The 15,762-nt window shown below is 44.9% G+C and overlaps 1 protein-coding gene across 1 annotated transcript in view; it reads right to left on the bottom strand.

Moving 5' to 3' along the window:
- Window positions 1–15,762, bottom strand: part of PAPPA (pappalysin 1) — a 181,112-nt gene that overhangs the window by 98,021 nt on the left and 67,329 nt on the right. The window contains exons 6-7 of the mRNA XM_063174550.1: window positions 15,625–15,746; window positions 9,695–10,202 (exon numbers count right to left, since the gene is read on the bottom strand). Of these exons, the coding sequence (XP_063030620.1) occupies window positions 9,695–10,202; window positions 15,625–15,746 (630 nt within the window). The remainder of the gene's footprint in view (window positions 1–9,694; window positions 10,203–15,624; window positions 15,747–15,762) is intronic.

Below are 15,762 nucleotides of genomic sequence, written 5' to 3'. Positions count from 1 at the left end.
TCACACCAAGAGCAGAGCAGAGCACAGAAATGGGTGAGGAGATGAGGCAACTCTTCCAGAGGAACATTTTGTCATTTCCCTCCTCAGGGGTTCTGTGTTTTGCTGTAAACCACTGCAGATTATGAGAAATCCTACTGGCTGGTCTCCAGTGGGATCTCTAATAGTTTAATAACTGAACATTACTGAACATACTTCCACTAGCCTCTTCCTAAAATCCCATCATGAGCTAATTTCCTCTACTGCCATTACATCTGCAACTGGTCTTACAGTTTAAAAAAATGCTGTACCACTGTGAATAAATGATCTGGTTTACTGCACTGGGCTTTCAGGGACTGATAATTTGGGGTATCAAATTCCAGGCACCGTCTCTGAAGGACAATTGAAAAGAAGGAGATTTCTTCTCTTGCTCTTCCTATCACAAAAGCACCAGGAAATTGCTGGAATTGGGATATCAGCACAGATATGGCCAATGTCACCATTCATTTAAGGAGATCCTGACCAGAAAGACTGAGAGAAGTTTGGGTGAAACAATCACAAGATGGGTGCCCACCATGCAGAGATAGATCTAAAGTCATGGAATTCCAGAATTTGGGTTGGAAGGGACCTTAAAACTCATCTTATTTCAACCCTTCCACTAGACCAGGTTACCCAGGGTCCTGTCCAACATAGCCTGGACACACTTTTGTCTTGTGTGTCACCAGGTTCCACAAGATATAAAGGACAGCAGAGGTATTTCAATCTCATTGAAGCTTTCTTTCTAAACCCTTGCCTGCTTGAATGTAGATTCAAATTTAACCGAGACTTGGAATGTCTTTCCTACGAAAATATATTAAAATAAAATGCCCAGGAAATGATCAGGCCAATAGTTCAGCAAAAGTAGCTGAGAAAAGCTATATTGGCTGGCTGATAAAAAGGTAGGTAACACATTTCTGCTACTTCTGCGGTATTCGAGGCTCACTCCAAGTTTTACAAGAGAGTTATTTTTAAATTGTTGCATAACACATGTCTGTCCAATATTTATTTCCTCAATCAAGCAAAGAAAATGCATTTGTTATTCCTGGGAGATTTCTGGTGCTTCTTATCTTATTTAGAGCCCAAAATAAAGATGCACACAAGAAGCCAAACATCAGAGAGAAGTTATTATCCATGAGATAATGCACAGCCTAATTTACCACATATCTGAGACTGTTGCACCTGCAATAAATTATTTTACCCAGCAGGAAAAGTCCTGTTTGACCTTCTATTTTTATTTTTTTTTCTCCTGCAGCTGAAAACTCTGCTACTACTTCTAGGTCATGAGTTCAAATTCCACCCTGGCTGGGAGTGATTAAATATATCAATTTCTAATAGTATCTATTTGGATAATAATAGGACAGCTGTTAATGTTCACTTTTTTAGGGACACTTGCACATGGCTAAGTTGTAGTCTACAGGTTGATCTCTCTACAGCCTCTGTGTATTGCCCAAGAGGTACTTTGGAGATTTGGAATGCAATGGTACTTGAATCTTTGGTACTTTGGAATTCAGTGTAGCAGCAGTCCTTGGGGAGTCCCTGGCTGGAGCAGAGCTGGTGCCAAAGCCAAGTGTCCCTCCGCAGATGGGGCAGTCCCTCTTTCCTGAAGTAATTTATTTAGGAGTGGCGGCTGTGGGGCATTTAGGGCAATCCCATCCTTCAAAAATAGACCCAGCCTGAAAAATTCCTCTGGGGTGCCCTGTCTTGGGATCACAAACCCATAAAGATATCAACCTGCCCTTACTACCTTTATTCTTGCATCATGTGCAGCCGAGCCAGAACAGGAGCTCCGGGTTCTGTCAAGTGCCAGCTTTAGTTCCAGCGTTACATAAGAAACCGCAACAGCGAGGAACCACAAATCTATCACTACAGCTGGCACCAAACGGCCTCCCTGCACAGGCTCAGCGGAAAAGCTGCCTCCTGAATGGGCAAAGAGTCTCAAATTGTTCTTTCTCCTCTCCAGGGCATGGTTAAGGCAATTTGGCAGAGGGTGGTAAGGGAAAAAATTGCTCTATCTGCTCTCTGTGTGAGGTCAGGAAGAAGGTTTGCTTCTGTTGCAAAGATAACCTGGCACCTTTAATGAAGAAAGCAAGGGAAGAAGGAAAGCCATCAGAATGTGGCTTCCAGCTGTCAAATCACATCAGCCAAGTGGAGATGCATCACCCATGAGAGCAGCAGCACCACTGGCCCCCAACACTTCATTGGGAGCTCTTTGGATGGAGACACTCTGTGAATTTCCTCTGCGAAACACCCAGCTATAAATAATAACAACCACCACCTCAGCATTTAACAGCACGACACCCGAAGGAGAGAAGCAGGAACAGGAGAGGGAATAGAGGCAGTTTTCATCTTTTTCCTCTTCCTGGCTCAGTGCAGAGCAGGGCTGTGTGCTCCTGCCTGGCACAGGGAGCAGCATCACTCACCCCTGTGCCTCCCTGTCCAGACCCGTGCAAGCCACAGGTGAGGAAACTGCTGGGAAAGGAAAGAATTTCCCCAGGGGGTGTTGGCAGTGCGTGGAGGAGTCTCCTTCCCACAGCACATCACCTCTGCTAGGGGCAGGTGAACCCATGAGCAGTTTCCTGGTGCTGGGAGGGAAGGGTGTGGGACAGGCAGTTGTCCCGTATTGTTCTGTTCTTGCATCATGGGGAATTTCCAGGTTCATTAAGCAAGAACAGCAATCTGTACTGGCTGCTGATGACACAGCCAGGGCCAGGAATGGCCTCAGAGCAGGACAGGGACAATGTCAGCCCCTTGGTCATCAGCAAAAATGCTACACTGTCCTACACCAGCTGCATATCAAACATCACAACTTGGCCAAAAATGACCAATGTCAGCTCCAACACACTCAAAACTCTTCACTGCCAAGGCTTTTGTGCAGTTACAGCATGGTCACTATTCCTGCTAGGAAAGTAGGATCTGCAAGGGGAAAATGAAATATTTACTCCTTAACAAAAGGTCTCTGCATGAAAAACTAGGCAAGTTCTTGAACCTGAAACTGGAAATTGCAGGGATAAGAGAAACCTGGTGGGACAGAAAGGTGTTTGCTTCTTGGGAAAGCTCAAAATACCTTTTTCCATGGAAAGCTAGTGTGGAAATCTAATGATAGGGAAGCTTTTAGAAATGAGCAAGAAAGTGTGAATAAGAGTAAATCTGTTCCTGCTGAAGCTTGGTAAAAGTGTTTCTACTGGAGAGGAGCTGTAAAATGTCATATGGATATAGCCAGGGACCTCTAACCTATTACTAAAGAAAAAATAATATGGAGATATGGAGAAGTGTGCAATTATGGCAAAGAAACCTCCTAGTTGGAGACTAGTGAAAAATGCTTTCATTTCCCTGGTAGTGTGCAATGTGAGAGTGGGCATTAAATAGTCAGTGACTCAATAACAGACACAGTGTTTTGCATTTACATCTAGTAGCAGCAATAGGTTGGATAGAAAAATTAATTTGAATGAAAATGGAATTTTTACATTCAGTTTATCACTTTGAGGCTGACTAACAAACATTTCCTGAAGAAAAAGAAAATCAGAAACCCAAAAGTTCAAATATCTAGAGACATACAGAATTGGTAAATAGGCTCAGTCAATGCAGAGAAAGATGGAGTTATAATGCAGAAATGAATAATTTACAGGTTTAGATGTCTTGAAATGGTCCATATGTTGGTATAAGACAATATTACACTTGTTAGGACCAGGAAAGTCAGAATAAACTGGAAACTCTTTATTGCAAGTGAGAGGTGAAGAGAGCAGTTAATTGGAAATCCAGGCTGGATGGAGCTCTGAGCAACCTGGTCTAGTGAAAGGTGTCCCTGCCCATGGCAGGGGTTGGAATGAGATGATCTTCGAGGTCCCTTTCAATACAAACCATTCCATATTTCTATCATTCTATGATTTATTCAATTGCAAGGCAACTATGAACCATCAGGGGGATGAAGAAGCATGGGAGGTCCTTGCACACATCAAGGCAAGGTTTTTCCAGGGTAGCTGGGTAAGTGTTCCTGCACAAGGACAGCTGGAATGCCATCTACAATTCTAAAGCCAGCTGAGAATCCAGATGTGTGGCACACCAGCATCACATGGACAACCTTGCAGATAAATCTAGGCATTCAAAGTTTCTATTTTCTTAATATTTCAGTCCCATCTTAGATACTCCCCAGTATTTCCTGGCATATTGAGAGAAGTTTGGCAGAGTAACTGTGGAGGAGGGATGAGCAGAAGATGGGTGATAATATGGGCTTCAGCTTTTGGTGTTGGGAGAAAAAGCACCCATTGATCTGTATCTTGTTTGGGTGGAAATATGGTGTTAATTATCTTCATGACAGACAGATTTGGCAATTCATTTTAGCTGCTTTAGATCATGCATTCCTCTGGCTGGTAGACCTTCAGAAAAAAAAATCGAAATAGATCTTTGAGGTGAAGGAAGGAATGCCACAATAAGGACAGATGTCGCTGTGACGTTTTAGTGTTGCATTCTGCAGGGACTTGGGTTTAGATATCATCAGTGTGATATTCATAATTTCCCAGTCCATTCAGCAGGGCCAGGGTCAGGTAAATGCACTCTTCTTCTTGAGTTCAGGGGATAAAAGGCACAGCCAATAAGTGGCTGTAAGGAAATTACAGAGGTAAGAGAAACCTGGGACAGAAAGGTGTTTGCTTCTTAGGAAAGCTCAAAATAGCTTTGTCCATGGAAAAAGAAAATTCTTTGTCTTGCTCATTATGATTCTTCAGCCTCTCTGCTTGTTCATATTTGCAGGAGCCTTCAGACTAAAAAGTCACTTTCCATTTGTCTCAATTTTCTCATTTCACTGACTATATTCCCCTTCCAACCAGTAACAAATGGTATATGCATCAATAAGGCAAATTTGGAAACAATTTATTGTGTTGGATGAAGTAGAGGGCTAAAGCACATGAACTGCTGAGGACTCATGAGCAATGGAACACTAAGGACCCACAAAGGGCCACAGGAGCCCTCCAGCCCCCTGCCATCCTGAGGGTGGCAATTTCTCTGTCATTCTGCAAACACTCCAGGAAGCCAGAGTGAGATCTTAGTCCACCACCTTGAGGTGTTAAAACAGAGTTAAAACCCAAGAAATGACATGGATTTTACAAGTTCAGCACTGAATGGAAGCCCTGATTCTAACAGCATATTTTAAAATATTGTACTTACTTGAACAAGAGATGCTGTTTACGCAGATGATGATCAGTCCCCTCCAACTATTATCAAGCAACAGAAAAGGTTTAGCCATTGAATGTCAGTGCAAAATAGCCAAAATTGAGAAGAAAGTGGAGAAGAAAAACCTATTCCCTGTACAAGAAAATGCAAGCTTCTCTCTCAGTGTTTCTTTTTTGAAGTCTGAATGCAGGATCTCAATGTGTCAGCTCGGTACCAAAGCTCTGGAAGGAATGGCTCAGAATAACATATCACAGGACTGCAAACTTGCCTCTCAGAGAAACTCAATTCTGCAAACCCAAACCTTGTACCAGGGCTTCGTGCTGAGATCCTTTCTCAGGTTATTTCAGTCAATGCCTTTGTCTTGAAAAAACCCTACTGGTTAACACCACAAAGACAACCTGATCCAGTGCTGTCCACCACACTTTGAGGCTTCTTACAAAGTTTTTGGAAGAAAACTTGGGAAAATTTCCAACTCTTTGAAAGTTTTTCAGTTAATCTGACAACTTTCCAAAACCAACCTCAGTGTGTCTTGGCTTGGTCTGCCAGAGGAGAGCACGTAGGTCTGGTAAGAGCACCCTGCTCCTCACTGCTCACAAACTGGGATACTGGGAGTGCCATGGGGAACACGGGCTGGGAATGACACCATCCAGAGAGCTCTGGGCACTGCCTGCTCACTGAGCTCTTAAAAAAATTAAAAATCAAAAAAGGTAAAAAAAAATTAAAAATCACTGAGCTCTTCAAAAACTCTCCAACACAACAATGTGAGTGTAATGGTGAAAAGCCACTACCTCAATTGCCATTGTGACCATGTCACTCAGTATTTCCAGAGAACAGCCTCTGAGCATGTGCACAACCCACACATTGCATTAAATTGTGAGCTGAGACTTTGAGACTTGCAGATGAGGCTCCTTCCTTATCAGTTGCTGTGGTGTGAAGACTCAGCACTTCTCTGCTGCACCTGGCCTGACCTCTTTCTTTCCCCCCACTGATTTATTTAGGTTTCTTCTCTTCTCCTAGGCTCTGAGTCTCATTTTGTATCCCAGATACCAGCAATCCTGGCTGATCACACGCTGTGGAATTGAGCGTGTCTTGCCTGGTTTCTGTAAGGTCCAAGGATAAGGTCCTGGATAAGGCCCTGTCCCTCAGAAATTAATGTTTAAGCCTCAACTTGAGCCAAGAATTGAGATTAAAATTCCGCTTGAGAACAGAAGGTCTGGCATTATTTTGCATTTCTTAATAAAATGTTTCCACTGTTGTAGTTATTTACTCTCCTCTCTGGAGCACCCACTGCTGACTAGGCAAGGGCTATCCATTAAAGGCTGTCTCTCCTCTCAGCTTTAAAGGAAGTTTCCTCTCTTTGACAGGAAGAAGGTAAAAGAAATTAATTTTTCTTTCAGCATCGCCACACCTGGGGAAAGGATCTTGCTTACAGATAACAGTGCAAGGAAATATTTTCCTTGGGAGAAAAAGAGAAAGTAAAGATCAAGGTCAGAGGAGGCAAGTGTAAAGATATGTGACTGCCTTCAAAATAGCCTTCCACAGAACATGTGGGGGTGTTGTTTTATTTAATATGGAAAACATGCAAGGGCACCAAGGAGGGGCAACTGGCCTGGGGCTCACAGGGAGATAAAGGGGCTGCAAAGGCTGGCTGCACAAATATGCTGAATTCCAGTGGTGCAGAATGAGGTAAACAGGCAGATGTAACAGGGGAGGGAGACAGCATTTACCTCTACACACATTCATAAGCAGGAGCATGGCCCAGTGCCACTGTCCCTGAATTCCCTTGTCCTTGCCTTCCTGCTAAGGGAATGCAGAGACTCTGGCTAGTCTTTGCACAGGGTTCCAATGGGAAATTCACATTGCTTTTGCCTCTACCAGAAAACCACAACCCCATGCAGAGTTTCAGGGAGTTTGTCGTGTCTCAAGGTATGGTCCAGCAGCAGCCCCTGGATCTCCCCATCACCAGGGGATACAGATCAGTGCTGTGCCCGGATGATATGATAAAAATTTCATCTCACTTCTCAAAAGTTCAGACACATGCAGAAGTCATAAATCACAGAATGGTTTAAAGATCATCTTGCTGCAAACCCTCTGCCATGGGCAGGGACACCTCCCCCTGTCCCAGGTGCTCCCAGCCCTGTCCAGCCTGGCCTTGGGCACTGCCAGGGATCCAGGGGCACCCACAGCTGCTCTGGGCACCCTCATTCAGCCAAAACAGTCTCAAAGCCATCTATGAGTGCTTAAGAATCTGCATATCTCCTCACCCAGTGACTGAAACTTCACTTCCCAGAGCTCACTGGTGGGATTTTCCCTCCAGTCCCAGTAAGACACAGAGGAAGTGAGCCCAGACAGCTTGGAGGGTTTGGAGGGGATTTGGTTCTCAGGTTGGTTGTGCCAGCTTCCAGGGGCACCCATTTCTGTCCACTGATCACAGGTGGAGCCCAGAAAGACTAAATTAAATGTTCTGTCTGATTTTTAGCTGGCTGTGTCACTACCTGAGACATACAGACAGGGACAGTGCTGTTAGCCAATGTGATTTAATCAATGACTCTCAGGAAAACTGTCATTAATTCCTGGCTACTGATTTAATTCTTAGAGCATTCCTCCACTTGAGCTAGCTGTAAGCTACCCACAAAATCATCATAAAAGACAAAGAAACAGAATTCAGAATGCAAGTTATGTTTTGGGTTTCTCTTTTTTCTTTCACATTGTGTTAAGAAGTCAAAACTGGACCTGTTTCTGTGGGAACTTGTGCTAAGGTATGCAAATATTTCAAACCAAACCAGTCCCATTTTCCAATGAGAGTGGGCTAGGTTTCAGGCAAAGATGCTTTCACAGCAAAATCTTGGGAAAATTCACCACTTTCCACATTTCCAATATGCCAATATCCATCTCATGCTAAGTGCCAGCAATTGTTTGAACAAGGCTACAACCCAAGAAAGCACTTAAGCACATGCTTAACTTTCAGCACATGAGCAATCTTAGTGATGTCCTGGGTTTTGTTTTTAGAGTCACTATTGTTAGTTACCTTAAATTTTTAAACCTGTAGGGACAATTTGCCTCTTCGGAGATGCATAATTGGGCTATGAAAAGGGATGGTAGCTTGTGATTACTGAATTGTTAATTAATCATTTTTATTCTATTTAAATATGCTTTAGAAGACCATAATGATGTATGCTTCCTTGATATTAGCTGTACTAATTAGATCATCTTTTCTAAATTAGAGTGCAGTTTTCTTAGCAGGTTTCCTTTTATCTGGTGTTCATTTTTCAAAAGAGCTTCATGTTGCTCCCACAGATGAGTGAATCATTTCCAGGGAATCATGTTATGCAAAAGATGTTTTTCTTTCTGGCAAATGCTTATGGGTAGATCATGGATCTCCTTGAAATTAGTAAATATTTTGAACTTTCCTTAACAGTAATGCATCTTTTTACTAGATGACTGTAACTGTATCTGGGATGACACACAGCTTCTACAACAAACTGGTGCATTTGCCATGTTTCCCATTTCAGAACAATCTCACACCAACACAACTATGTTTAGTGACCCATGAAAGCAGAAAATGGAGTGGGTGAAACACGTTTATACACATGAACATGCACATGTATTTCTTTGCACACTTTCTTGAGCAGTTAATTGATGCTCCAGCACTGAAAGCCTTGCTCTCTCCTTCTCCACCAAAATATTACTTTCAAAAGATTGCCAAGGAAATTTTGACCATGTTATTCCAGAGGTCCTCATCTAGGTTAGCTTAAACATTTAATTAGTGATATCTAGTTAAAGAAAACCTGAATGACACATCTCTGTACAGCCAGCTCAGAAATTTCTCAAAGACCACCAATGAAATCTCAGGCTATCTCATTTGGGTTTAATGATCCTGGTTTCAGATACAAACTATGAGGACATCCTGTCTTGGTAATTCTTGGCACATCTGTCTAGTTCAACACCTTAACCATCACTTGTAGTGCTGGACATTAGAAGGATCACAGAATCACACAGAATCATGATGTTGGAAGAGACCTCTAAGACCATCAAGTCCAACCTATGCCCTAACACCTCAACCAGACTATAGCACCAAGTGCCATATACAGTCTTTTATTAAACACATCCAGTGATGATGATTCTACCTCCCTGGGAAGAGCATTCCAGTACTTTATTATTTTTTTTGTGAAAAACTTTTTCCTAATGTCCAACCTATCCCTTCCCCGACATAGCTGGAGACTGTGTGCTCTGGTTCTGTCAGTGCTGCCTGGTGGGAGAGCCCAACCCCACCTGTCTGCAACCTCCCTTCAGGAAGGTGTAGAGAGCAATAAGGTCACCTCTAAGCCTCCTCTTCTCCAGGCTAAACATCCCCAGCTCTCTCAGACATTCCTCACAGGGTTTGTGTTCCAAGCCCCTCACCAGCCTTGTTGCCTCCTCTGGACACACTCAAGCATCTCAACATCCTTCCTAAAGATGAGAAGAACAGGGCATCGCTTTGATCTACCCAGCTCTCTGGAAAGCAGCTACTTACGTGTCAACAAATCTCCTGCTGAGGTTTGAGATGACCACTGGAGATCCAGACTGGAAAGGGGGGTCCCGGACCACTTTGTACTGGATGGGTTTGCAGCCTGAGCACAGGGTGCTGTGGGGGACAGAGCTCAGCATGGCAGCGTCGATCTCCAGGTGCTCATCCAAGGTGTAGATCTGGATCCCATACACCTCCTCTCCCACCTGCCCCACATCCAGCTTTATGGTCAGGGGGATGTCACAGAAGACGTTCTGCGGCCCCAGCGAAATGTTCTTGCCGCTGACGGTGAGCAGCTTGATGTCATTCACTGCTCCACTGGAGTCCCAGTCTGGGGAGACGAAGGTCACCCAGATGGTGAGGGACTCTGGAGTCAGGGGGTAGCGGAATTCCAGCTGCAGGTAGCAGCCCTGGGGCTCGGGGCAGGCTGGGGGCACCGTGTGTTGGTTGACGGCGGAATTGGGACTCCACGTCCTGACGCTGGATTTACAGGGCTGCTCAACGTCAGGGTGCCCTGGAAGGGAAGAAGGGATCAAAGAGAGGGCACAGAAGAAGTAGAAGTTAGAGAACATGAGTTTTCATTGGCATCAGTTTAAAGGCAGGCTGGTGGCAGGAGAGCATATCTGTCCAGGAAACCAATTATTTACTTCACCAAAACAGGCAGGGCCAGCACGGGCAGGAGGAACAGAACACCAGTGTCTCCTGGCCAGGTGGGAGACACAAACCCAGTTTAAGTGCCCAGCTGGACTGGACACCACACAACACACTCTGTGCCAGTGCAGCTGGGCCTGCATTTCCTATTTCTAGTGTTTTACTCTGTGCCAAACAATGCTATTTTCTACCTCTTCCACTCAGTAATTTACCTGATAAACAGTCACTTTGCCTCCAGTTCACCTCCTACTTATTCCCTTGCCTCTCTTTCGAAAATACAATATTTTTGCCTTTAACAAAGACAAGAAAAGAGCCTTTGTTTGTTCCAAGAAGCAGTTGTGCTGCTCAGGGGCAACTCCTGTGGCATTTACAGGTTGATCTAGCATGTTGTGCAAGGCCCCTTTTTTGGAGGCACATGGAGCACAGGTCTGAGCTGTCTCTTTGCTCTCATTGTGATGGAACAACAGGCACTTGTGCTTTTACTCTTCTCACCATTGGCTGTGTTCAACTACATGGGAGGTAGTACTAAAAAATAATGAAAGCCACAATGCTTGCTGGGTTCCCAAATACTATGGTAACATTACAACTTGGCGTGGAGTCATGGACTGCAAGATCCAGAGGGGTCAGACGGGTGGAACAGTTGGTAACAGAATCCAGTGAGAGCTATAAATTCCCTTTTCCTTCCCAAATAATCACACAAAAAGGGAGGCGAGCATGACAGGGAGAAGGCAAAGTACAGAAAAGAAGATAAAGAAAGGTAATGAGAGGAGAGAAATGCAGAAGGCAGAGGGGAAAAAAAGGACAGCACAGTTGTTTGCAACTGAGGAAAAAAGCAAGATAAACTACTGGGCATACATGGACAAACAGGACATCACTACTAATTTAAAGAGAAAAGGGCAACGTGTGAAGGTTATTCTGATTGTCTGTGATTCAATGAAGTGTTAGAAATGTGTCTCTTTTGTCAAGGATAAACAGCTCAGGGAATTCTCCTGTTCATACCAAATGAACCCAGATGCAGACTAGATTTCCTGGCAGCCTTCCTGCGATTCAATGTTATTGTCCTGCAGATGCCCAACTTTTCATGCCTCCCCCTCACCTCCCATATCCCAGAGCCCCTCTCTCCTCCTCACATGGCACAGAGCAGCAGCAATGCCACCAAGGCCAGCATCTGGAGGGACCACAGCAGCGATACATTTTGAAGAGAGCCAGAGGTCCATTTAACACGCTCGAGTTTCCCCCCTGGCAAGTGTGTGAGTGGATAATCACTGTGAGCAGCAATACCCCATTCAGCTCACGTTATCTCACCCTCATTGCCAGCTGGGTGTGCTTGGCTGAGCCCTCTGACGGCTTTCTCAGACCCACAGCAAACTCCTGACTGCAGCCCAAAGGTCTTTTTTAACTCCAGCATCTCAGAGGGCTTTGGAAAGATGTGTGAATTTTACCACTGCCCTCTTGCAGAAAGGAAAATGGAGCTAATGGCTCAGAGCCCAGTGCGTCCCCACCTGGGATCCTGCAAATTCACCTCTGTCAGTTCAAGGCTCAGTAAGACTTAAATTCCAAACAAACCTGCACGTTTTGTTAGGTCAGTGTGTGATCCCTGGAGATGCATGAATTTGACTCAGCCTCCAGGGAGCTTAGCACACAGAGCATTACCCCAAAACAGGTGGCAGATTGTAGTCATTCATAAAAACCTCAATGGAGTTGAGATAAAGAGACTCTTTTAAATATTATCCAACACCTAGACCTGGGTAAGAAAGATTTATTTAATTATGGAAAAGGACAAAAACCTTATTTCATATAACTGGATTTCTAGAGAGTGGTAAATACTCTGAAAATTACAAATATTTGTATGTAGAAAGAAAGGGTGTAGAAGCTATTCTTCCCTCTGCACTCGGATTTTGAAAATCCTTTGCCTTATGAGACAGATCAGACACAGAACAGCATCTCATGCAACATCACGTCTTGCCTAACACAAAACAGGAATGTGAGGTTTGTGAGGCAGAGCCAAACCCCATGTCCTGGTTGGAGAGCAGGGATGGCAGGTTTGGAGGGTGCCTTTCCCTGAAATGCTGTCCTACAGCCTGGTCTGTCAATCCCCCATTGTACAGTTAGTTGCAGTCCCTGGGATGAATTCCCCAGCACAAGGACAGAGCCTCAGAGTCCATCTGGCATCAGGAGTCTCTCAGAATTTCACCCCTCCTACAAGTGCAATTCACCTACCACATTTCCTAGGTGGTCAAGATAGAGGAACCACCCAATGGGACTCCAATGTCCAGCTGGGACAATTACGATACAGAAAGAATTGCTCTTGAGGGAAATATTAGACCCAGGAAAAGGCTGAGCTCTAGAGCAGTGCAAGGCAGCAACATTTTTATAATAATCTCACACTTCTCTCAGTCAGCAGTGAGCCAGGCAGGAGGAACTGACTGATATAGGCATATATTGCACAGCAAGAAAAGGTACCCACTGGGCTTGAGCCAAAATCACCTTTCTTACATAAAACCCCCATTTGACAGAGTTATGGAGGTGCTGTAAGGTTTGTTGACCTATCTGGTGCTGCTGGTGAGAATCCAGGTAGGTTAGAGCCTTCTGGCTCTACGGTGAAGATAAAGAGTAAATCAGAGCTGCCTGATCTCATGAGACTTCCAACAACCCCTGCCAAGGAATAAGCAGCCCCACGTGCAGGGGCCACAACTGGGATGAGAAAGAACCATGAGATGCTTCAGCCCTCAGTGTTGGATCCCACCATGCTCAGGAATGAGAAGGGAATTAGGAAGGGCACTGCCCACAGCAAGGTTTTGCAATGGGCACAGCTCCCACATAGCCCAGACCACTTCTGGTGCAGCTGCCTGGGGTAGGAGACCTCAGGAAAATGAGATCAAACCCAAGCAGAGATGCTCCAGAGACACGTGGGGAGTGTGTGGTTTTCTGCTCAGAAGCTGGATGAGTCCTACAGAACATTTTCCATGAGTGTCATCTCAGATTTTAAAACAAGGTCATTTTGGCCGTGCTTTTGCCTCTTTTGTCTTTGCTTTCCATGGACATTCCAGCAGTGGAGATTTACACCCACGAACCCCTGCAGAAAGTGAATTTAAAGCTTGAGTACTCACAGATAGACAATTAAAGAAGCCAGACAATGATCTAACTGCTATTTGTAACTCAAGTGCAAATAGGCAGAAGAGTGGGGTGGTGGAGACAGAAAATCATGGAGACAGAAAATCATGGAGCACCAAACACCATACACTGGGTATATTTTCTATCCTAAAGTGGCAACAACTCATTAATCCTGAGGACATGATTACCAAACTTCTGTTCCATAGAAGTAGCACAGGAGCAACTAAATGAGACAGATAAGGATCAGACTGCACCCTTCACAGTTAAGAACATGCAGGCACACACAGCAAGAAGAGGAAATTAAATGCAAAATGCTGCTGAGTAATAAATCTTAGAGTAGCTTAGTTTCTCTAGGAATGATGCCTCTGGCAAGACGTGTGAGATCTAGAATAAAGCCAAAGCTTGGTGGAGAAATTTTGATGGAACTGCATATTTCAATGGAATACGCAGTTCTTTCAAAATAAAAACACTTTGCAAAATTGGGTTTATTTGGCCAAAATTTTATCCTGGAAGAGAAAATGGCAAGAAATTTTTAACACTATGGGAACATTGTGTTTTGACATTTTTGTGAGAAACCTTTTCACTTTTGCACCTTGAAACACTTTCCATTTTGATATTCAAAGTTGCTTTTGCCCTAGATTCTATACTAAAAGTGTATATTTTCAAATGTGATAATTTAACCAAAGTTCATCCGAGCTAAACAAAACATTTGGTCCGGCCTCAAACATATTTTTTTTTTATTTTCCTTCATGTAGAATTTCAAATGTTTCAAGTTTTGTTCCAAATGAAAACAGGTTTCAAAGTCTTGTAATCCTTGTCTAAGAGGAAATTCCACCTTCTACCCTGATCTACTATTGCAAGTGATCCAAACTTTGCTAATGCTGTTTATTGGGTGATCCACTCACCCTCATACTCAGAGTGCTGCTTCCCAGGATGGAGCTTCCCCCCACAGGCCAGGTGTGCTCTGAGCTGTACCCAGCAGCCTTGCATGTCCTAAAATCATAGGATAGTTTGCTTTGGAAGGGACCCTAAAGCTCCACCCCTGCCATGGGCAGGGACACCTTCCACTATCCCAAGGTGCTCCATCCAACCTGACCTTGGGCACTTTCAGGAATGGGGAAGCCACAGCTGCTCTGGGCAACCCGTTCTAAATTTAGGGGGTGAGTTGGAGTGAAACACACCTGGGACACAGGTGTGTGGGGCAGAGGACACTGACCACAAGCAGCAGAGGCACAGCTCGTTGCACGTGTCCTGACCTTAGGACAAGGGAGAGCTCCTGTGCACCAGCCCAAATAATATTCCTTGCAGAATAACGCCCATGTGCTTTAGCTGCAGGACAAATAAACCCTCGACATAAGGAGGTATTTGTATAATGAGTTTGCAAAATCCAGGATTGTCCTTGGGGCTCAGTGACTCACCTGCGTGCTCACGGTGAAGTGTGGCTGCTCCGGAAGGAAAAGCTGGTGAGGGACAGGCTGAAATAATGCTCTGCTCTTTCCAAACTGTGATTTGGGATGGCTGACCTTTGCCTGGTACAATCTTAAATATGCTCCACCACACACACCCAGGGACATTGCGGAAGGGACGTGTGGAGGAGTTAATGATGGAGATCTAATGGCAGTGCTCAAGCAGCCCTGCAGACCATTGCCCCTCCAACAGGCTCCAAGAGAATGACTTGCAAAACACCCTGAACAAGAGGGCTTGACGTGGTCACCTGCATTCCTGCTGCAGGGCACTGGCCCAAAGGGCAACCTCTTTCCAGCCCGCTGCTATTCACTACAAGTGAAGGCAGCACAAATCAGGCCCAAATAAAAAATGACTCCTCACTTTTGGAGCTGGAGTAGAGGGAGAAAACAGCTCCCCTGAGGAATTCGTCTGGCAGATGTGAATGGTCAGCATTTCTTGGCACTCTGCTGCTTTGTGAAATTCATGTTCAGCTGCTGGAATTCACTTAATTCATGGGCAGGGGCAGGGCTCAGGGGCCAAAACACAGGTATTGGAGCCAGTGGCATTCCTTTAGGGCACAGTGTTCCTATGCCTCATAGCTCTGTCCACGTTACATGCAGGTGTAACCAATCACCCCCAGATTTTCCCCCTGTCTTTGTGGCTCCCTCTTTGCTCTGTCCCACCCTCTGTCCCACCTTGTGTCTGCTCCCACCCCTGTGACTCACCTTCAGCCTCCCGTGGGCTCCAGTGCCCCGAGGGATCGCAGGGCATGGGAGAAGAGGCGCTGAAGGCGTACTGCACCAGGACTCTTCCCTCTGCGCACAGATCACACGCTGATCCCACTTCTCTAGGAGGCCAGGAAA

Source organism: Melospiza melodia, chromosome 22 (genome assembly GCF_035770615.1).
Source record: "Melospiza melodia melodia isolate bMelMel2 chromosome 22, bMelMel2.pri, whole genome shotgun sequence".
Classification (NCBI taxonomy): domain Eukaryota; kingdom Metazoa; phylum Chordata; class Aves; order Passeriformes; family Passerellidae; genus Melospiza; species Melospiza melodia.
This window is presented reverse-complemented; position numbering and strand designations above follow the sequence as displayed.